This window comes from Phyllobates terribilis, unplaced genomic scaffold, assembly GCF_046119375.1.
Source record: "Phyllobates terribilis strain yellow unplaced genomic scaffold, ASM4611937v1 Scaffold_2__4_contigs__length_985480577, whole genome shotgun sequence".
Taxonomy (NCBI): Eukaryota; Metazoa; Chordata; class Amphibia; order Anura; family Dendrobatidae; genus Phyllobates; species Phyllobates terribilis.
The window spans coordinates 198,909,440-198,932,675 of NW_027362762.1; the positions used below are offsets into that span (position 1 = coordinate 198,909,440).

Here is a 23,236-nt window from a genome sequence, read left to right on the forward strand (position 1 = left end):
TAATCATATAATTTTATTGAACAAACAACTAGACAAACATTCCAAAAGTTAAACACATTTAAAAAGCTCAGAGTTTAAATGTAACAACAAGCCACACCACAATATTGTGTGGACTAAACCTCAAGAATAGGGTCATGGTAAATACAAGCTGGCACACTCCAAAGTTATAACATTACACCTAATACCCACTTAAAATACAAAGTAAGGCAAAGGACATGAGAAGTAATACGATTGAATTATAGCCTCTTAGTATGTGACGGGTTGAACATTACAGCATATTTTTATTGTGGTGTCCTCCTTCTCTCTCCCTAATAGTTGAATGTGGGATTATGGGATTTCAGGGAATATTTTTTAACTGATTGACTGGTTTAAAATAATTAAAGGGGATTATTCCAGAATCTATTTTGGGTCCCTACTCCCTGAAGCCAAATAACCTCTCTAAAGTAATCCACCCATGCCTTCAGATCCTCGCTGCCTACACTCTTACTCCTCTTTGTGGCTCCTACTTCTCCATACCTGCGCCTCTGCTCATTGTGAAGTGGGCGATCCATCAGTTCTGACCATGTGACCAGGGTAAGGTACATTTCCCACAAGAACCTGCTTCTTCTTTAGGCTCCCTACACTTTCTTGTGCACAGCTGACATTAGCTATTCCTCCAATCTATTCTGCGAGGGGCAGAGATGACAGGAGAAGACATCAGTATGGCAATAGTTATGAATTGTTTTTTTTTTTTTTTAATAGTTACATCAATAAATTTAACTCTTTTCTGTCCCCACCATGCTGTGCATATGTATATATAAATCTTCCGCCGAATAATTCTTTATGAGTTTTAGATATATTTCCGCTATGTGTACTTTCCTGCTTTTTGTTGCCTATAGCAACCAATCACAGCACAGCTTTCATTTCACTTGTGCTTTTTAAATAATAATCTTTTTATTTATTTAGCGCCAACATATTCCGCAGCGCTTTACAATTCAGGCAATTTACAGACATTATCAGCACAGTCCCCACTGGGGCTCACAATCTAGATTCCCTATCAGTATGTCTTTGGAGTGTGGGAGGAAACCAGAGAACCCGGAGGAAACCCACACAAACAAGGGGAGAACATACAAACTCCTTACAGATGTTGTCCTTGATCAGATTTGAACCCCGGACCTCAACACAGCAAGGCTGCAGTGCTAACCACTGAGCCACCATGAAAGCTGAGCTCTGATTGGTTTCTGTAGGCAACAAAGACTGTTTCTCTTTCCAATAGTGCAGACAGAGGCCCAGTTGTATTTATATTGTGTATATGGGTAGGAGGTGTCATTGTAACAAATATGGACAGAAAAATTCATGCAATTAATGAGCAAAACTATCACTAGTTTAGTAGCTGGTATTTCTGCACTTGCTCTGCTGCATCTACCATACAGCCGAGCAGCACAGTCGGAGAGGAGGCAAGCTGTACCTTCTTTGATTGTAGCTGGCGCATTGTGCTCCTGTCCACCCTGTACTATGCATGCGCTGCCTCGCTGCACAGTAAGACTGCTAGAAGAATGACGGTATCTACTAAGCATGTGCGACCTGTCCATAAAAGAAATTCAAAGACATATCCATGGACAACTAGATGAGTAAAATTGATTGCATTTGACAAGACTGGTGCTCACCTAGTTTCTGCTAGTTTATTTCCTTGTATTGTCCTGAATACTCACTGTAAGCTGTCAGAAATGCCCACTAGCATTTCTGTTGTGTCTAGGACTGTACTAACAGGGATTAAAGGGAATCTGTCATGTCCAATAACACTATTAACCTGCAGATATAGGGTTAATCTGCAAAAATGAACATAATTTTTCTCGAAAGCCACTGGCTTTCAGTCATGCAGGCATGCCAGAAGTAATTACAGTCACTGCTCATAGCACTGAGAGCGCCGGCTGTAAGCATGCCCTGGCACTGATTGCCAGCTGACTCTGTACTGATGCACTGCAGTGCCAGAGCGTGCTCTCAGTGTTGTGTGCGGTGATTTTAATTGCTCCGGGCGTGCCTACTTGACTGAAAGCTGGTGGCTTCTGGGAGAAATAAAGTTATTTTTTTTCCCAGTTGTTCCTAAGAGAAAAAGAACTTTATTTCTCCCAGGTGCCTCTGGCTTTCAGTTCTGCCACCAGACACTTTCATGACGCTGTTAACCTGCAGATTAACCCCATATCTGCAGGCTAATAGCGTTATTGGACATAACAGTTTCCCCATAAAAAATCAATAGACAACTCCTTCATTTAGGTTTTAACTGGCTACAATGCAATGTCAAAGAAATGTTAAACAGGACTCATAGAACACAAATACGGCACATGAAATTAGTTTAAATAAAGCCAAGTATAAGAAAATGTTAACGAAAAGTTCTTTTTAATAAGGCTAAATATGGTCTATTTATTAATTTGTTTCTAAGGTACGTTAACAAAGCACCAATGAGAGGTCAGTCTCCTCATAGATTATGGTCTGCCGCCAGACTGCAACAAGGAGCAGTTTTGCAAGATTCAACAAACTGGGATTCCAATCTACTGCCAATTCATAGAGGATCAAAAGTAGGAAGAATGTATCAAAATGCTGATAAAAAAAGAGATGCCCAAATAAGAGAACAGATTCATTATAAGTGGGACAGCAACGTAGCTGGCACGTATCCTGCTGAATTTGAAAGGAACAGACAAAACTTTTCTAGTGATCCATGTGGAGAACTAATAAACCATTCCCTTCCCAGTAGGCAAAGGCAAAAAGGGAAACTAATACAGATGGACTCTATTTATGGAAAATGGGAAGCAGATTATATATTGGAGAAAAAGATGAAAGAGCTAAAGTATGATGAGTGGGAACCATTACATATTCTGCCCAAGGCTCTACAAAACCAACTCTTATCACAAACAAGCAAAGTGGAATATCCAGAGACTGAAAAAATGAAATCTGCTGTGACAAATTCTGGAGATACAAGTCAGGAGAAAAGAAGTTGGTGGTCTAAACTTGTTAAATCGGCTAAATCAGGAATAAGTAATCCCGCTATTTCAGAGACCTCTCAGGACAAAGTAGCTAAAACATTTGTGGAACAAAGCCCCTCAATAAATCACAAACAGGAAATTCGAAAAGAAAACCAGCCACAATTAAGAAAACGAAAAGTTCCCCCACCTTATGTTCCTCCTCCCTCTTATGATTACCCACATCGTATCTTTCCTATTAACAAAGAAAAAGTTAATCACTCTAAAGGATTCAAACAAATCCTAAGTAATCAAATTCTACTTTTACATGACACAGAGGACTGTCACGAAAGTAGAGAAAAAGTGCCAAGGTATAGTATAGAGAAAAGTAGAGCTGCCAAGACAAATTTAACATCAAGTACAAATATGCAGAAAGTGGAAGCAGGGGATAAGCAAAAGTTTGACCCAACTTTGCAGAGCATTATACAAGGCAGAAAACTTCCTCGAGCTCATAGCACGTGGACAGGACCCAAGTCTGATGAGTTTCTTGATCATATATATGAGAGTGTAGAAGGCAGAAGTTCTCCTATTGCTAACAATATACCTAACTTTCCAAAAACAAAGTCTAAACTTGAGTTCCAGACTGATAACTTGATATATGGAACAGTTTCATTTCCTCTTCAAAGGGACATATCAATCCCGTACACAAGTAACAAAGCACTTTATGATATGAGTGAGGCACCTAACAGGAAAAATATGACTTCTGCAAATAACAACCAACTCCCAATGCCTCATTTTGATGCTCGTCCACCAATTCCTCTGCATGGAGTAAAACTGCCAAGAGAATTAGGTTTTAGTTATGCAAGTGGAAACTTTCAAAATGCTGATAAAACGATAAGAGCGGAACATATAAACATTAATAAACAAGATAGGGAGCAAGGACATGAGTGGAGAAGACCATTAAGAGTTATATCAGGCAAAGAATCAAAGACAAGAGGCCCAATAAAGACGTCTACAAATAAGGTTGACTTTGGACGATACAGTCATACTCTTCCCTTGAAAAAACAATATATGAAACCATATATATTGGATGAAACAAAACATGGTGATTCTAAAAAGCAAAGAATGACTTATAAAGATACAGAATTTCCTAGGTGGAGAGAGCCTGGAAATGTCAACACTTTACCAGGAAGGAGCCGTGATCAAAACCGTTGGAGAAGTCATGATGGGTTGAAATTTAGTAAGAAATACAATACACCTGAACATTCTTCTATACATCAAAGTGATCGAGGCAGAAGTCATGCAAAGGAGCTTATAACAGAGAAAATTCAGCCTGCATTATCTAATGAGGGTGAGGGACTTTTTGTCATTGATGCAACTTGTGTAGTTGTTAGGGCAGAGTTTATTTTTCCACCAATAACAGAGCAAGTTAAATTAGTACCTAATGAGAAATCTAAAGGGGAAACCTTGGCCACTCAAGGTCATTCTAAGAGTCTTGTCAAGAAAGAGAGAGCACCTTACTCCTCTTCACATTCAAAGCCTAGTTCAAGTTTACCACTACAACCGATCCCTCAAAAGAGCTATTCGAAAGCCCAACATTGCAATTCACGTTACACAGAGAGAGAACCTTCAACCCTCAAAGAAAGAGCAGTCCGTATTTTAGGACTTTCCATTGGAGAATTAGATTATCTGAGTGAAGCTCAATATGGGCCCAAGTCCAACATATCACAAGCTGACAATGCTGATCATGGACACGCAGATAATGAGCACGAGCATGAAGTATTAATTAAAAATGGAAGTTATAGAAAAGAGTGTAAAATCGGGAATTGTAAAAAAATTCCATGCATTTTAGAGGATCCTCTGTCAGCGGCTTCAGTGGCTGGTACTGATAGTGTATGCATGTATAATTGCCCAAAATTTAATAACAGTTCTGAAGAGATTAAAGAACATGGGTCGGAAGTACATGTGCTTATTCCTGATATACAGAACGCATGTACCAATGAAAACGGCTCAGAATTTTCTAACATAAGAGTCCAAAATGATCAAATTCTTGAAACATCAAAACCCCAAGAAACTAACTCGCATATGGTAAACTCTGTTGGAATAAGTACATACCCATATGTGGTTTTCCACCATATGGAACTGGATTCAACCATCAAGGAAGAGACTCAGGAAGAAGTGGAAACTATTGTAACTGAACAGAACTGTAAACCAATAGCTGAACCATTGGATTTACAGATCCAAGAAAAGGTCAAACAAGGTGAGGGTATGTTAGCTAAGTCAGCGGAGGAAGACTGTATTGTTAAGCAAAAATCAATATCGATGGTCACTGAGAAGAACATAAGTGAAGAAAATGTTATGATATCAATGAGCACAGAGAACAGTCTTCCTAAAGAAAATCAATGGAAAACAAAAAATTGCATTCCTACAAAATATGCACCAAATTTTACAAATTATCGCTTATGTGAGGAACCAGCTATACAGCGTAGGCAAACGAGTGGCGGTGCTTTCTTGGATTCTCAAATAAATGAAACATCAGCCTCTAGGTGCCCAGTGAAAGTGTATTCAAGAAGACCAAATTACTATGCCAAAGATCTCAGGGAGGCTGTCTCCCGTATCAGGCGCCACACGGCCCCAGATTCTGACACAGATGAAGATCTGGAGACACCTTCTTCTGACTCTATAGAGCAAGCTTCAGAAGAATGTGTGACTTCGTGCAGCTCAGACACTTCAGACTCTGAAGTGACAGTAATACTGAGAAAAGGTGAAAAGGAAGATGACACATTACCCCTCACTGAAGAAACAGGTAGCGAAGGAATAAATGGACATGATAAAGATGTACTCACAAAGGACCTTGTGGTAGCAGAACCTTCACCACTGACATTGCATGAAGGTGAAGTAGCAGGACAGTCTAATATATTCCAAGTGCCTGAACAAGAAGCTGTATATGATCTAAACAGCTGCATTAAGGAAATTCTTCAAGACCTGAATAAAACCGAACAAGAATTCTTCCCAAGCCATGAAGATCAAAGTAAAATGTCGGAAAGTTCTGGTGTTCAAGACCTGCTAACAACAGGTAACTCATTTTATAGAGGAGCTGTAAGCTCTCATGTAATGTCTGTTTTAGTAAATATGCGTATTTCACATGCAACAACAATCCTGGAGCATCCTTTCTCAGAATTGTGCATTGTCATTTGGTTACTCCTCCTGAGAATGTATGATTAACTAAACAACTGGGTTTTACCATTCTCATTATCAATGGAGCATATTCCTGCAAACTTATAAACTATCCAATCATTGATGAATGCCAGACTAAGCAGGGACAGCCCGCTATTGACAATAGGAATTGCATCACCTATTTATCACTTTTTAACCCCTTCAATCCCAAGCCTGTTTTCACCTTCCTGATCATGCCAATTTTCTCAATTCTGACCAGTGTCAATTTATAAGGTAATAACTCTGGAACACTTCAACATATCCCAGTTATTCTGAGATTGTTTTTTTCATCACACATTGAACTACATGTCAGTAGTAAATTTTGGTTGATGCGGTAAGCATCTTGAACCCATAGGTGCTTCACAGAATTTTATAACATAGAACCGTGAAAATAAAAAATCACATTTTACCTACAAAAATGTTGTTTTAGCCCCATTTTTTTCATTTTCATAAAGGTAACCGGAGAAAATGAACCATACATTTTTTTGTGCAATTACTCCTGAGTACACCAATACCTCATATGTGGTGGAAAACTACTGTTTGGGCTCATGCCAGGGGTCAGAAGGAGCACCATTCAACTTTGGGAGCAAAAATTGTCTGAATTAGATAGCAGACGCCATGTCACGTTTGCAGAAGTGCCTGAATAGTGGAAACCCCCAACAAGTGACCCCATTTTGGAAACTACACCCCTCAAGGAATTTATCTAGATGTGTGGTGAACACCTTGAACCCGCAGGTGCTTCACAGAAATTTATAACATTGAGCCATGAAAATGGAAAAAATAAATTTTTCTTAAAAAATTAGCCCCAAATTTTAAATTTTCACAAGGGTAACAGGAAAAAATGGGCTGTACAATTTGTTGTTCAATTTCTCCTGAGTACACCGATACCCCATATGTGGTGGAAAACTCCTGTTTGGGCGCACGACAGGGAAGGAGCACTATTTCAATTTTGGGGCACCATTTTGGCTGGAATAGCTTGCCAGTGACCCCAGTTTGGAAACTACATCTCTCAAAGAATTCATCTAGGGGTGTAGTGAGCATTAATAACCCTCAGGTGATTCACAGCCTGTGCTCTAACTGAGCACTTACATCGGGGTTTCCATCTACAGTATAGACCAAAAGTTTGGACACACCTTCTCATTTAAAGATTTTTCTGTATTTTTATGACTTTGAAAATTGTACATTCACACTGAAGGCATCAAAACTATGAATTAACACATGTGGAATTATATACTTAACAAAAAATTGTGAAACAACTGAAAATATGTCTTATAATCTAGGTTCTTCAAAGTAGCCACCTTTTGCTTTGATGACTGCTTTGCACACTCTTGGCATTCTCTTGATGAGCTTCAAGAGGTAGTCACCGGAAATGGTTTTTACTTCACAGGTGTACCCTGGCAGGTTTAATAAGTGGGATTTCTTGCCTTATATATGGGGTTGGGACCATCAGTTGTGTTGTGCAGAAGTCAGGTGGATACACAGCTGATAATCCTACTGAATAGACTGTTAGAATTTGTATTATGGCAAGAAAAAAGCAGCTAAGTAAAGAAAAACGAGTGGCCATCATTACTTTAAGAAATGAAGGTCAGTCAGTCCGAAAAATTGGGCAAACTTTGAAAGTGTCCCCAAGTGCAGTTGCAAAAACCATCAAGCGCTACAAAGAAACTGGCTCACATGAGGACCGCCCCAGGAAAGGAAGACCAAGAGTCACCTCTGCTTCTGAGGATAAGTTTATCCGAGTCACCAGCCTCAGAAATCGCAGGTTAACAGCAGCTCAGATTAGAGACCAGGTCAATGCCACACAGAGTTCTAGCAGCAGACACATCTCTTCAACAACTGTTAAGAGGAGACTTTGTGCAGCAGACCTTCATGGTAAAATAGCTGCTAGGAAACCACTGCTAAGGACAGGCAACAAGCAGAATAGACTTGTTTGGGCTAAAGAACACAAGGAATGGACATTAGACCAGTGGAAATCTGTGCTTTGGTCTGACGAGTCCAAATTTCAGATCTTTGGTTCCAACCACCGTGTCTTTGTGCGACGCAGAAAAGGTAAACGGATGGAATCTACATGCCTGGTTCCCACCGTGAAGCATGGAGGAGGAGGTGTGATGGTGTGGGGGTGCTTTGCTGGTGACACGGTTGGGGATTTATTCAAAATTGAAGGCATACTGAACCAGCATGGCTACCACAGCATCTTGCAGCGGCATACTATTCCATCCGGTTTGCGTTTAGTTGGACCATCATTTATTTTTCAACAGGATAATGACCCCAAACACACCCAAACACACCTCCAGGCTGTGTAAGGGCTATTTGACAAGGAAGGAGAGTGATGGGGTGCTATGCCAGATGACCTGGCCTCCACAGTCACCAGACCTGAACCCAATCGAGATGGTTTGGGGTGAGCTGGACCGCAGAGTGAAGGCAAAAGGGCCAACAAGTGCTAAGCATCTCTGGGAACTCCTTCAAGATTGTTGGAAGACCATTTCCGGTGACTACCTCTTGAAGCTCATCAAGAGAATGCCAAGAGTGTGCAAAGCAGTCATCAAAGCAAAAGGTGGCTACTTTGAAGAACCTAGAATATAAGACATATTTTCAGTTGCTTCACACTTTTTTGTTAAATATATAATTCCACATGTGTTAATTCATAGTTTTGATACCTTCAGCGTGAATGTACAATTTTCATAGTCATGAAAATACAGAAAAATCTTTAAATGAGAAGGTGTGTCCAAACTTTTGGCCTGTACTGTACATCTCCAAAATACGTGATTCAGATGAAACCCCCAATGGATCCATTCACTATAATGAGGAAGTGGGGTTACTCTGGACTTGGTTTGGCCTCTGTTCAGCGTTGTCCGACTTTTCAAAGGTGCACAAAACTTTTGTTGACCATGCTTGTGTGCATGCCTAAAAAATGCGTAAAAGGAACAGACACAGCCAGATGACCCCCAGACGGGAGTTCAAAATGATTCCACCTGCCTCATTACAGTGAATTTTCCGTCTGGAATTTTGTGTGAATCACCTTTTTCAGAGATTTACACTGAAACCCCGGTGTAAGCGCTCAGCTTAGAGCACAGGATAAATGTGCTCCGAGCCTTACTGCAATCTTTGGAAAGGCAGAAAGAACAAATCAACAGCAGGTGAAGAATTGGTTTTATTTATTTATTTTTTTTAACACTGTTCCTCGATCAGTGTAAGTGATAAGACGGATTTATTCTTTGGGTCATTAGAATTATAGCAATACCACATTTATACCGATTTTTTTATGTTTGTCTACTATCACATTAAAAACACTTTTTTTTACAAAATAAAGTTTTTTGCATCACCATATTTTGAAGGCTATCGTTTTTTTATTTTTCTGCTGACAGAGTCATGTGTAGGCTTGTTTTTTGTGGGACGAATTGATGTTTTTATTGGTGCCATTTTTGGGCACATAGCGTTTTTTGATCACTTTCTATTTTGCTTTTTGGGAGGCAGAATGAACAAAAAAAGCAATTCAGGATTTTTTTTGTGTTTTTTTTTTTACCACGTTCACAGTGTCATAAAAGTGATAAGACAGCTTTATTCTTTGGGTCGGTACGAATAAAGCAATACCACATTTAGATTGTTTTTTTTATGTTTTGCTGCTTTTACACAAAAAAAACAAACAATTTTTATAGAAAAAAAATGTTTTTGCATGGCTTTATTCTGACAGCTATTATTATTATTTATTTTTATAGCGCCATTGACTCCATGGCGCTGTACATAAGAAGGCGTTAAATACCAAATACAGATATCACTTACAGTAAACAAACTAACAATGATAGACTGGTACAGAGGGAAGAGGACCCTGCCCTTGCGGGCTTACATTCTACAGGAATGGGGAAGGAGACAGTAGGTTGAGGGGTTGCAGTAGCTCCGGTGTTGTTGAGGTGGCAGCAAGCAAGGTCATGGCAGGCTGTAAGCTTGTTTGAAGAGATGGGTTTTTAGGTTCTGTCTGAAGGATCCAAGTGTGGCAGATAATCGGACATGTTGAGGCACAGAATTCCATAGGACGGGGGTTATTCGGGAGAAATCTTGTAGGCGATTGCGTGAGGAACGAATAAGTGTGGAGGAGAGAAGGAGGTCTTGGGAGGATCGGAGATTATGGGAAGGAATATATCGGGAGATTAATTCAGAGATATACAGAGGAGAGAGATTATGGATGGCTTTGTAGGTCAGTGTTAGTAGTTTGAAGTGGATACGCTGGGCTTTCACTGTAGGGGTTAAATAGTGTAACAGTTTTATAGATCAGGTTGTTTTGGACTTGGCGATACCAAATATGTGTACTTTTTTGTTTATTGGCATAATCATTTTTTCTATTTTTGTTGTTTTTTATTCTTTTACAGGTTTTTTTTCAAGTTTTTTTTTTTTTACTTTTTTACTTAGTCCCTCCATGGGGCTTGAACTTGTATTACTCTGATCACTGATGGAACATGCCAAGAGCTGGTGCATTGCAATGCATTATACCAGGCCACCGTAGCTGGCAGACCAGTAGGTGGTCATGACAACAATCGACAGCTCGCAATGACATTGCGGAGATGTTGATCGCATGGCAGAAGGATGCTCCTCCCTCACCCAGCCTTCTAAATGCTGCGATCGCTAATGATTGCGGCAGTTAGGGAGTTAAACAGTGGGGGCAGCATGGGCACCACCCCTGGCTGTGACAGCTGGTGCTCGGCTATCACTTAATCCGAGCTCCTGGCGGCAATCAACGGGCACAGCTCCTGTGCCCTCATGATGACCATGACATGTCCATTTGTGGGAAGCACCTGCAAAATATGACGTACCGATAAATCAAAAGTCGGTAAGGGGTTAATACATTTACAGAAGGAGAAACAGAGGATCATCCAAAATAGTTTTAATGTTTTATTTCTGTAATATGTGTATTATGTTCACTAGTAAAATTTGTATATATAGAATAGATTTTATTTTATATACAAATAGAGCAAAAATAAAAAAAATAGTAACTATCATGCTGCACCTAGTATTCTAAGTGATAAATTGCTTTAATCAGGGTCTTTGTCGGTACCTTATAGTGCTGTCAGATTATATATCAAAAAAACCTGCTGACAGATTGCCTTTAATATGTTAAAATGTCCTCCAAAGGTGAAATAAAAGAAAAAAAAAAGTCACCACCAGTCCGAATCACTATTTGTAGCCCCGACGCCATTGAAAAAAAAATGTTCGATATGTAAAAATAATTTCTGTGGAAAGGGCAATGCAATTTAAAATGTTTTTTAGCATCCTTTGAGGTAGTAAAAATAAATAAATGTAAAAAATCAGCACATATTTTATATTTTCTTTACATTTTCCCCCAATATCCACTAAAAAAGAGAATGAAAAATTGACATAAAATCGCATGTACGATAAAACCCCAAAATGTGCCTGCTCCTGAACTGGTTAAATAACAATGTTTGGCAATGTTTTTTGTTTTGTGTTTTTTTCATATCACAATTTTTATTAAAGAAGAAAAAAAATGAATTATGCAATTTTCACACAGGCTGCTGAGACTTTTTTAGACTTATACTTCCTGTCCTTTCAAGAAGAGTTTACAGCAGACTCCTTATCATCAGAGGCAGAATTACAATGACTGATATCACAATAGATGATGTGACAGCGAACCCTTCTCCCCTTCCTTCACAATGACCTTTGCACACACTCATTAGTTGCTTCAATACAAATTACAGGGTCTGAATCTGTTCCTTGTGGCTGGACATGTGTTATTTCCTTAAACAGGAAGTTACAGTCTAAAAAAAGCTCAATTAACCAGTGTGAAAAGTCCCAGGTTTCTATTTTTTATTTTTAAAACAGATTGTGAATATTTTTGATAAATATAACAATAAACCAAGTAATCGTATTATAATTCTGTACTCCATACAAAAGTAAAAAAATATGTGAATATTATCTTTTAGAGCAAAATGTATAGTAACTACAGTTGAAACCTGAAGTTTACACACACTTTATAAAAAGACACGTATGCATGTTTTTCTCAATATTTGACATGAAATCAGAATAAACCTTTCCCATTTTAGGTCAATTAGGATTACCATAATTTTTAATATTTGCCAAATGCCAGAATAATGAGAGAGAGAGAGAATGTTTTAAAGCATTTTATTACTTACTGCAAAGTCAAAAGTTTACATACACTAAGATTACTATGCCTTTAAACAATTCTGGACTGCCCATACGATGATGTCATGTGTTTGGAAGCTTCTGAGTTAATTAGAGACACACCTGTGGATGTATTTTAATGCACACGTCAAACACACTGCTTCTTTGTGTAGCATGATGGGAAACTTTAAAGAAATCAGCCAAGATATCAGGAAGAGAATTGTGGATTTGCACAAGTCTGGCTCATCCTTGGGTACAATTTCAAGATACCTGAAGGTGCCTCCGTTCATCTGTACAAACAATTATATGCAAGTACAAAGAAGATGGGAATGTCCAGCCATCATATGGCTCAGGAAGGAGACGGTTTCTGTGTCCCAGAGATGAACGTGCTTTGGAACGACATGTGCATATCAACCCAAGTACAAAAGCAAAAGACCTTGTGAAGATGATGGTGGAAGCTGGTAAGATTGTGTCAATAACCACAGTGAAACGAGTACTGTATCAACATGGGCTGAAAGGCCACTCTGTCAGGAAGAAGCCATTACTCCAAAAGAAACATAAAAAAGCCAGATTAATGTTTGCAAATTCACACAAGAACAAAGACCTTCATTTTTGGAGATATATCCTGTGGTCTGATGAAACTAAAATTGAACTATTTGGGCATAATGACCATCATTACGTTTGGAGGAAAAAGGGAGAAGCTTGGAAGCCTAAGAACACCATCCCAACTGTGAAACACGGGTGTTGCAGCATCCATGTTGTGGGGTTGTTTTGCTGCAGGAGGGACTGGTGCACTTCACAAAATAGATGGCATCATAAGAATAGAAGATTATGTGGCAATACTGAAGCAACATCTCATGACATCAGCCATGAAGTTAAAGCTTGGCGATGGACAATGATCCGAAGCATACAGCCAAAATGGTAACAAAGTGGCTTAAGAATAACAAAGTCAATGTTTTGGAGTGGCCATCACAAAGCCCTGATATCAATCCTATTGAAAATTCATGGGCAAAGCTGAAAAGGCAGGTGCGAGCAAGACGACCTACAAACCTGGATCAGTTACACCAGTTTTGTCATGAGGAATGCTGACCAACTATTGTGAGAACACCAAGAGAAAACAGAAAACCGGCACCTTTGTACTGGGCAGAAAATTGCAAAGAGACTTGCGACACCTCTCCCTTTGGTACCGGGTGCTTATCCAGAAAAAGTAGTCAATGACATCATGTAATCAAATAAGAAAAAAGAGGATAGCACTCGCCGGTCCATAAAACGTACTCCTTTATTGTATCACTTTAAAAGCAACATGCGATCTAGACAGCAGAACACTATTCCTGGACAACAGCTGTTTCGCACGTGTCAGCGCTTCTACAGCTCCGATCAGGACCTGTAGAAGCGCTGACACGCGCGAAACTACTGTAAGTAATGAAAATGCCTTAAAACATTCTCTCTCATTATTCTGGCATTTGGCAAATATTAAAAATTATTGTGAGGAGCTGCCCATTTTCTAAAGACTATGATACTTTTCCAGCAACGGACCACCATTTTGTTAATATTATTATTGTGTTTTATTAGTGATTTACTTGTCATGTTTTATATAGTTCTGTTAACTTGTCAGTATGTACACTAGATTCACTTGTAAAATGTCCAGCATTCCACTAATCTGTATCTCAGCAGTCCATTGTTTCAACAGCCAATGGTCTCATTAGGTGAGACACAGTGGAGCCACAGTGGAGCCGTCATCACAGGGGGTCTAACATGCAGTCTCAGATGAAGGCTTCTAGAATATTCTTCATTGTTTAGCGAACAGTGAATGCTTGAGGGGGAGGGTGATCACTTCTATGCTGGGAGGGGGCTGACCCCAGGGATGTGGAGGGTGGATGGAAGGACACTGGAGGGATAGGACCATTGGCTGTGGACGTGGAGCTGATGGATGGATGGCTTATGGAGTGTTGGAGATCAGTTATCAACTGGGCTGGATAAACGTACTACAGTTGTGGATATGTCGTTGGGTATCAACTTTATTCTAGGACTGTTGCTACTGGATATCTGTGCTTCCATTGTTTTATCCGTCATCTGGAGGATCGTGGACTTTGGCAACAGACTATACTGGCTGGAGATACAAAATCTGTGGGCCAACCAAAAGTTGGGAGACAGTGAGTATGGCCTGATACAAAGCAAGTGGAACTACTGATCCCAGGTTGAGAACTTAAGGACTGAGAGAACTGTATTTTGGCCATTTACTTGGAATTGCTGCATTACCATGGATGTGATTAATAAAATATTGTTGCATCATTAATCTGCCTAGGTGATTACTTACAACCCACAACCGCACATCTTTACAATTATGGTAATCCTTATTGACCTAAAACGGGAAAGGTTTATTCTGATTTCATGTCAGATATTGAGAAAAACATGTATATGTGTCTTTTTATATAGTGTATGTAAACTTCTGGTTTCAACTGTATGTGGAATCTTTTGTTTCAAAGCTCAGCTGTTGGTGCTGCAGACATCTCTTTCTTCCTAAAGGCCCCATGCTCATTAGATGGCTGTCAGCCCAATAGGTGGTTCTAACAGGTCATTCGGCTGTCTCTCCCATACACAGGATCGTTCGTTCGGCCGAGTGCTCCTCTGTTCTGTATGAGAAAGCCATCGGCAAACAATTTTGGTGGCTTATCTCCAGGAGAACAAAGTGAAATCTGACATGACCGATCATTATCTTCTCTGACAATCAGTGGTCCTAGGCCCACATACACATTAGACTATTGGTCAAACCAGTCAATATTGGTGAGTTTGGCTGCCATTAGATATGGGGACTTTAGAGTGGGTCTACACAGCACGACCAGCAGGGCTGTGAAGTCGGTAAGCCAAACCTCCGACTCCTCAATTTCCATGATACCGACTCCACGACTCCTACTCCCTCATACATGGCTCATGTTTAAGTGCTAAATTTACTGTAGCACAGATTCATCAAAAGAATCAGATTCAGCTAAAAGTCTAGACCCTTAGATCAGGAATAGGACAGACATTTATAGGCCATTTCATAACTTTCCCAAATTCTTATGAAAAAAATATTCCCCACAAACTGCATTGAACTACTGTACCCAATTTATTATATATTTTAGGAGTTGGAGTCGGTCCATTTTATACCGACTCCGATTCCGACTCCACCAAAATGGACTCCGACTCTACAGCCCTGATTAAATGACCACTGATCAGCAGTCATTTAATAGTCTGTTGAAATAGGCTAACCAATTGCTATGCACACAGAATGTTTTGTGTGCATAGGCTGCCATTGATCTCGGCAGCCCAGGTCCTGCTGAGAATGATAATTTTTAAGCACTCTTAACCCCTTAACAACCAATGATGGATGTCAGTTCCCCCATCATAACGTGCTATGTTCTTCACGGATTAAAACTGTCACTGTGTGAAAACACACAGTGACAGCTCCGTGCCGACTGTGGTCACTGACATCTGAGACACATGGCCAGAGATGCCGGGACTCATTTCAACGGTCCTCGCTCTCTGATTGATATGATCGATCAACCTCCAGATGTCGTGATCAATAGCGATTGCGACATTTGGAAGGTTGTGAGAGAGAGGTGGCTACCTCTCTCATTCCCATCAGCACCCCCACGACAAAATCACGGGGAGCCCATAGGTGTCATGGCACCTGGAGGTCAAACAATGACCTCCTGGTGTGCCCGGTACGATGTGGCCGGTGAGACCTAGCCATAGGCAGGGTTTAACAGGCAATCTGCCTATGTAATATCATAAGTCTCAAGCATTGCAGTGCTGGTGCATTGCAATGCACGAGACCGGTGATCAGACCAATAAAAGTTAAAGTCCCATAGAAGGACTGAGTAAAAATGTAAAAAAAAAAAGTTAAGATGATTGAAAAAATTATTTAAAAAAACAACACAAATAAAAAATATTACACCAATAAATACATATTTTGTAACAACAAAAATAAACAAAAAAAGTACACACATTTGGTATCGCCGAGTTCAGAACGATCGAATCTATAAAACTTTCACACTAGTTAACCCCTACAGTGAACGCTGTACTAAAAGAAAAAAAAAGTGGCAAAAACCCATGTTTTTCTATCATACCGCTTGAAAAAAATTAAAAGAAAACGCGATCAATAAGACGAATGTGAATAAAAATGATATCACTGCAAACGCCATCTTGTACCGCAGAAAACGAGCCACCATATAGCTCCATCAGTGGAAAAACAAAAAAGTTATAGCTCTCAGAATATAGCGATAGAAAAACAATATTTTTTTCTATAAAATAGTTTTTGTGTAGAAGCGACAAAACATAAAAATTATATAAATGTAGTATCGCTGTGATCGTACTGATCCGAAGAATAAAGCTGTCTTATCACTTTTACTACACAGTGAACAGCATAAAAAAAACTATAAAAATAATCTCTGAGTTGCTAGTTTTTGTTCATTCTGCTTCCCAAAAATCAGAATAGAAAGCGATGAAAAAATGTTATGTGCCCGAAAATGGTACCAATAAAGACATCATCTCGTCCAGCAAAAAACAAGTCCTCACATGACTCTGTCGGCAGAAATATAGAAAAATTATAGCAATGCAAAAACTTGTTTTTGTAAAAAAAAAAAAGAAGGGTTTTTTAGTGTGTGATAGCAGCCAAACATAAAAAACTATATACAACTGGTATCGCTGTAAACGCACCGACCTGAAGAATAAAGTCGTCGAATCACTTATACTGCACGAGGGACAGCGTAAAAAATAAGTAAAAACAATTCTTCACCTGTTGTTGATTTGTTCATTCCGCCTTCCAAAGATCGCAGAAAGGCTCATCTCACACATATCCTGCGCTCTACGTTGAGTGCTTACACCGGGATTTCCGTGTACATTTCTGAAATACATGATTTAGACTGAACCTCCAGTGGAAGATTCCCTATAATGAGGCAGATGGAGCCACTGTGGACTCTACCTGGCCTATGATCTGTTCGTGTCCTTCTTTTTAGACGTGTATAAAAGCGTGGTTTGCCACAATTTTGTGCACCTCTTAAAAGCCGGATACTGCCAAATAGAAGTCCAGAGTAACTCTGCTGCCTCATTAGTGAATGGACCCTTCTGAGGTTTCATTCAATTCATGTACTTTGTAGATTTAGATGGAAATTCCAATGGAAGTGGTCAGCGTAGAGCACAGGAAATATGTGATCCAAAATGTTCTGTAACCCAAAATACCACCATTAAAAGCTTGTACTCAACCCACAAAAAACAAATCGTCACTCAGGTTCGTCATCTGTTAACAGAAATATAGGGGGCTTCCACATTACTGGTAGAACAAAGGCTCTGGAAAAGTGACATGGCTCCTCCAAAAGAAATCCAGTGAGATCTGCTCTCCCAAATCCAAATGCCCCCTCCTCCTGAGCCCCACAGTGTGCCTAAACCGCAGTTGGCGTCCATGTGTTTGGCATTACTGTGGCGAGGAGAGTCCACTTAATTTACGGGGTGTGTGTCTCCAGAAGCATGAGCTGGGTCCAATGTACTGGGCACTACAATGGCATATTTACATTTTTGCTTAGCAACATCCATTGCTAGCTAAATCGTCACTGCATCTGTAAATTCCCAGAGGGGTGTAATTTCAAAATTGGGGTCAATTGAGGGGGATTCTGTTCTTCTGGCACTTAAAGGCTCTGTATATGGAGTTTGCAAACTATTCTACGAAAATTTGTTCTCCAAGAGTCAAATAGCACTCCTTCCCTCCAGAGCTAAACAGTACTGTACAGCCACATACAGTGGTGAAAATAAGTATTTGATACATTGCCGATTTTGCAAGTTTTCCCACCTACACAGAATGGAAAGGTCTGTAATTTTTATCGTAGGTACACTTCAACTGTGAGAGACAAAATCTAAAAAAAATCCAGAAAATCACATTGTATGATTTTTAAATAATTAAATTGTATTAATTACACCTGTTTGAACTCATTACCTCTATAAAAGACACTTGTCCACACACTCAATCACACTCCAACCTCTCCACCATTGCCAAGACCAAAGAGCTGTCTAGGGACACCAGTAGTGCTGAGCCACCCCCGTAGTGTTCGGGTTCTGTTCGTCGAACACCGGGATGTTCGTGGAACTGTTCGTCGAACACCTTAGAACACTGTGGAACACCGTTAAAACCAAAGGCAGGCAACTAAAAACACATAGAAAACACCTTCAAAGGTGTCCAAAAGCTGACAAACTGCTCAGAAGACACTCTCTTTAAAAAAGCCAGCCGGCAATTCAGCATCGGTACCCGACAATTTAGAACAGAAAGAATAGAGCATCACACATAGATTAGATAGATAGAAACATGTCAGTCACATATATAAGAAGTACAGTGACAGTGTTGGTTACTGTACTTGTCATTTAGTGTTAAAGAATTTATTAAAAAAAATAATAGTGTTTTCATGCACCGTCTCTTTAAAAAAGCCGGCCAGCAATTCAGCATCGGTACCCGACAATTTATAACAGGAAGAATAGAGCATCACACATAGATTAGATAGATAGATAGAAACATGCCAGTCACATATATAATAAGTACAGTGATAGTGTTGATTACTGTACTTGTCATTTAGTGTTAAAATAAAGGATTTATTAAAAAAAAAATTGGCGTGGGGTTCCCCGTAATTTTAGTCTCTAGCGGAGGTTAAGCAGACGGCTGGGGCAGATGTTTGAAGTCTGGGAAGGGGGTAATACCCACGGAGCTTCCCAGGCTACTAATATCAGCCCCCAGCTGAATACCTAGCCTTTACTAGCTATTAAAATGGGGGACCCCCCCAAAAAATGACGTGGGGTCCCCCCTATTTTCATAGCTAGCAAAGGCTAGGCAGACAGCTGGGGGCTGATATTAATAGCCCAGGAAGGGTGCCATGAATATTGGCCCCCTCCCAGGCTAGAAACACCAGCCGTCAGCCGCCCCAGAAATTATTTTAAAAAAAAGGGCTTCCCTATATTGTTGTGTCCGGCCAGGTACAAATAGGCAGCTGGTGGTTGGGGGCAGCCCGTTCCTGCCTGCTGTACCTGGCTGGACACAAAAATAGGGCGAAGCCCCACGTCAATTTTTTTTTCATTATTTCATGAATGTAACAGAACTGGAGCCGTCCTGGGAACCATGGAAAGGTAAGGATGAGATTGGTTTATTATTTTACTTTTATTGCAGAAGACATTGGCTTCAGCTGGAATGGGCGTGGTGGTAAGTATGGTTTAATTTAGAACAATAAAGAATTGTGTGTTTATTTCAATGAAAGGACTTTATTCTGGGTGTTTGTGTTTTTTTTTAACTTTGACTATGGGGTTAGTAATGGGGGTGTCTTATAGATGCCTCTCCATTACTAACCTGGGCTTGATGTCAACTGGCATTATAAGAGGACATCAACCCCAGCCCTATTACCCCACTGCCACCGCTACAGGGCAGTGGGAAGAGCGAGGCTAAGTGCCAGAATTGGCGCATCCTATGGATGTGCCATTTCTGGTGCGGCTGACGGCTGGTGTTTCTAGCCTGGGAGGGGGCCAATATTCATGGCACCCTTCCTGGGCTATTAATATCAGCCCCCAGCTGTCTGCCTAGCCTTTGCTAGCTATTAAAATAGGGGGGACCCCACGTCATTTTTTTGGGGGGTCCACCATTTTAATAGCTAGTAAAGGCTAGGTATTCAGCTGGGGGCTGATATTAGTAGCCTGGGAAGCTTTGTGGGTATTACCCCCTTCCCAGGCTTCAAACATCTGCCCCAGCCATCTGCTTAACCTCCGCTAGAGACTAAAATTACGGGGAACCCCACGCCAATTTTTTTTAAATAAATCCTTTATTTTAACACTAAATGACAAGTACAGTAATCAACACTATCACTGTACTTATTATATATGTGACTGACATGTTTCTATCTATCTAATCTATGTGTGATTCTCTATTCTTTCTGTTATAAATTGTCGGGTACCCTGTTGAATTGCTGGCCGGCTTTTTTAAAGAGACGGTGCATGAAAACACTATTATTTTTTTTAACAAATCCTTTAACACTAAATGACAAGTACAGTAACCAACACTGTCACTGTACTTCTTATATATGTGACTGACATGTTTCTATCTATCTAATCTATGTGTGATGCTCTATTCTTTCTGTTCTAAATTGTCGGGTACCGGTGTATGTCGCTGCTGAATTGCTGGCTTTTCATGTTTCACTGTGAGCACTGTTCCCATTGATTTGGGCAACCACTGTAATGCCACAACCACCATGGCTGTGACATTACAGTGAGTGGCAGACAATCCCTGCATGATGTGAAAAAATCCAGTTACGCTTTTGGTGCACGAACAGTTATCGAACATAACCTCGAACAGCTGAATTTTTTGCAAATCGTTCGCGTTCGTCGAACGACTCGAACACCGCCCAAAACAGCTTGAATTTGAGATTGGCGAACAGTTCTAGTCGAACACTGCTCATCACTAGACACCAGGTACAAAATTGTAGACCTGTTCAAGGCTGGGATGGGCCACAGGACAATAGGCAAGCAGCTTGGTGAGAAGGCAACAACTGTTGGCTCAATTATTAGAAAATGGAAGAAACACAAGATGACTGTCAATCTTCCTTGGCCTGGGGCTCCATGCAAGATCTCGCCTCGTGAGGCAAAGATGATTCTGAGAAAGGTCAGGAATCAGCCCAAAACTACATGGGAGGACCTGGTCAATGACCTGAAGAGAGCTGGGACCGGTCTCAAACATTACTGTTAGTAACACACTACGCTGTCATGGATTAAAATCCTGCAGGGCAGGCAAAGTCCGTCTGATCACGTCAGCACTTGTCCAGGCCTGTTTGAAGTTCGGCATTGATCATCTGGATGATCCTGACGATGCTTGGGAGAAGATCATGTGGTCAGATGAGACCAAAACAGAACTTTTTGATATCAACTCCACTTGCCTTTTAGGAGGAAGAAGAATGAATACAACCCCAAGAACACTGTCCCCACCGTGAAGCACGATGGGGGAAACATCATGGTTTTATGCAAAGGAGACAGGACAATTGCACCATATTGAAGGGAGGATGAACGGGATCATGTATCGCAAGATTTTGGCCAACAACCTCCTTGCCCATTGCAGATGGGTCGTGGCTGGGTCTTCCAGCAGGATGATGACCCAAAACACACAGCCACGGAAACTAAGGAGTGCCTCCGTAAGAAGCATTTCAAGGTGCTGGAGTGGCCTAGCCAGTCTCCAGACCTGAAACCAATAGAAAATCTTTGGAAGGAGCTAAAACTGAATGTTGCCTAGCTACAGACCCGAAACCTGAAAGATCTGGAGAAGATCTGTATGGAGGAGTGAGCAAAAATACCTGCTGCAGTGTGTGCAAACTTGGCAAGAAGTATCGGAAACGTCTGACCTCTGTAACTGCAAACAAAGGTTTCTGTACCAAATATTAAGTTCTGTTTTTCTATTGTATCAAGTAATTATTCAATGCAATAAAATGCAAACTAATTATGTTGAAATCATGCAATTCATGTGATTTTCTGGATTGTTTTTTTAGATTCTGTCTCTCACAGTTGAAGTGTACCTATGATAAAAATTACAGACCTCTCCATTCTTTGTAGGTGGGAAAACTCGCAAAATCGGCAGTGTATCAAATACTTATTTTCCCCACTGTATGGGGTATTGCCACGTTCATGAGAAATTGTGCAACAAAGGATGTGGTCATTTTTACCTATTTCCCCTTGTGAAAATGTAAAATCTTGGGCTAAAACAACATTACAGCGGTAAAAATATAATTTATTTTTCTTTACCGCTCAGTGGTATAAAATTTTGTGAAATACATGTGGTGTCAATATGCACACTGCACCCCTAGATGATTTCATTAAGAGGTATAGTTTGTAAAATGGGGTCACTTATAAGGGTACTGCTACCCTGACACCTCAGAGGCTCTGTCAAAGTGACGTGGCACTCTCAAACCATTACAGGCAAGTCTGCACTCCGATATGGCACATCTTCCCTCCTAAGTTTTGCACTGTGTCTAAAAAGTAGTTTTTGACCACATATGGAGCATTGCTGTACTCAGGAGACATTGTGTAACAAATTTTGTGGTAAATCTTCTCCTATTATCCCTTTTGAAAAATGAAAACTTGGGACTAAAACAGCATTTTAGTAGACAAAATGTAACTTTTCATTTTCACAGCCCAATGTTATACAATTCGGTAAGCTACCTGTTCACTACACCCCTAGAGAAATTCTTCAAGAGGTGTAGTCTCCAAAATGGGGTCACTTGTGAGGGGTTTCTGCTGTTCTGGAACCAAATGAGGCATGGCATTCACAATCTATTCCAGACAATTTTGAACCCCAAAAATCAAATAGCGTTTCTTTCCTTCCAAGCCCTGTCGTTTGCCAAAACAAGAGTTTCTGAGCACGTATGGGGTATCCCTGTACTCAGATTAGACAACAAATTATATGGTCCATTTTCTTCTGTTACCTTTGTGAAAATGAAAAATTTGAGGCTAAAACAACATTTCTGGGGAAAAAACATAATTTTTAATTTTCACAGTCCAATGCTTTTAAATTCAGTAAAGCACCTGTGGGTTCAAGATGCTCACCACACCTCTAGATAAATTCCTTGAGGGGTGTAGTTTCCAAAATGGGGTTACTTATGTGAAGTTTCCACTGTTTAGGCACATCAGGGACTCTCCAAACAGGACATTGCATCCGCTATCTATTCCACCCAATTTTGCACTCCAAAAGTCAAATGGTGCTCCTTCCCTTCCAAGTCCTGCCGTGCGTCCAAACAGTAGTTTTCCATCACGTATCATGTATCGGTGTACTCAGGAGAAATTGCACAACAAATTGTATGGTCCATTTTCTCCTGTTACCTTTGTGAAAATGAAAAAATTGGGGCTAAAGCAACATTTTTGTGGGAAAAAGCAAAATGTTAATTTTTTCCTTCCACATAGTTTTAATTCCT

At 40.2% G+C, this 23,236-nt stretch overlaps 1 protein-coding gene across 2 annotated transcripts in view; it reads left to right on the forward strand.

The window, feature by feature from the left end:
* DDN (dendrin) overlaps window positions 1-23,236 on the forward strand; it is a 48,945-nt gene that overhangs the window by 23,310 nt on the left and 2,399 nt on the right. For both annotated transcript variants that reach the window (XM_073670243.1, XM_073670236.1), the window contains one exon: window positions 2,420-6,012. In XM_073670243.1, coding sequence (XP_073526344.1) covers window positions 2,420-6,012 — 3,593 coding nt within the window. The remainder of the gene's footprint in view (window positions 1-2,419; window positions 6,013-23,236) is intronic.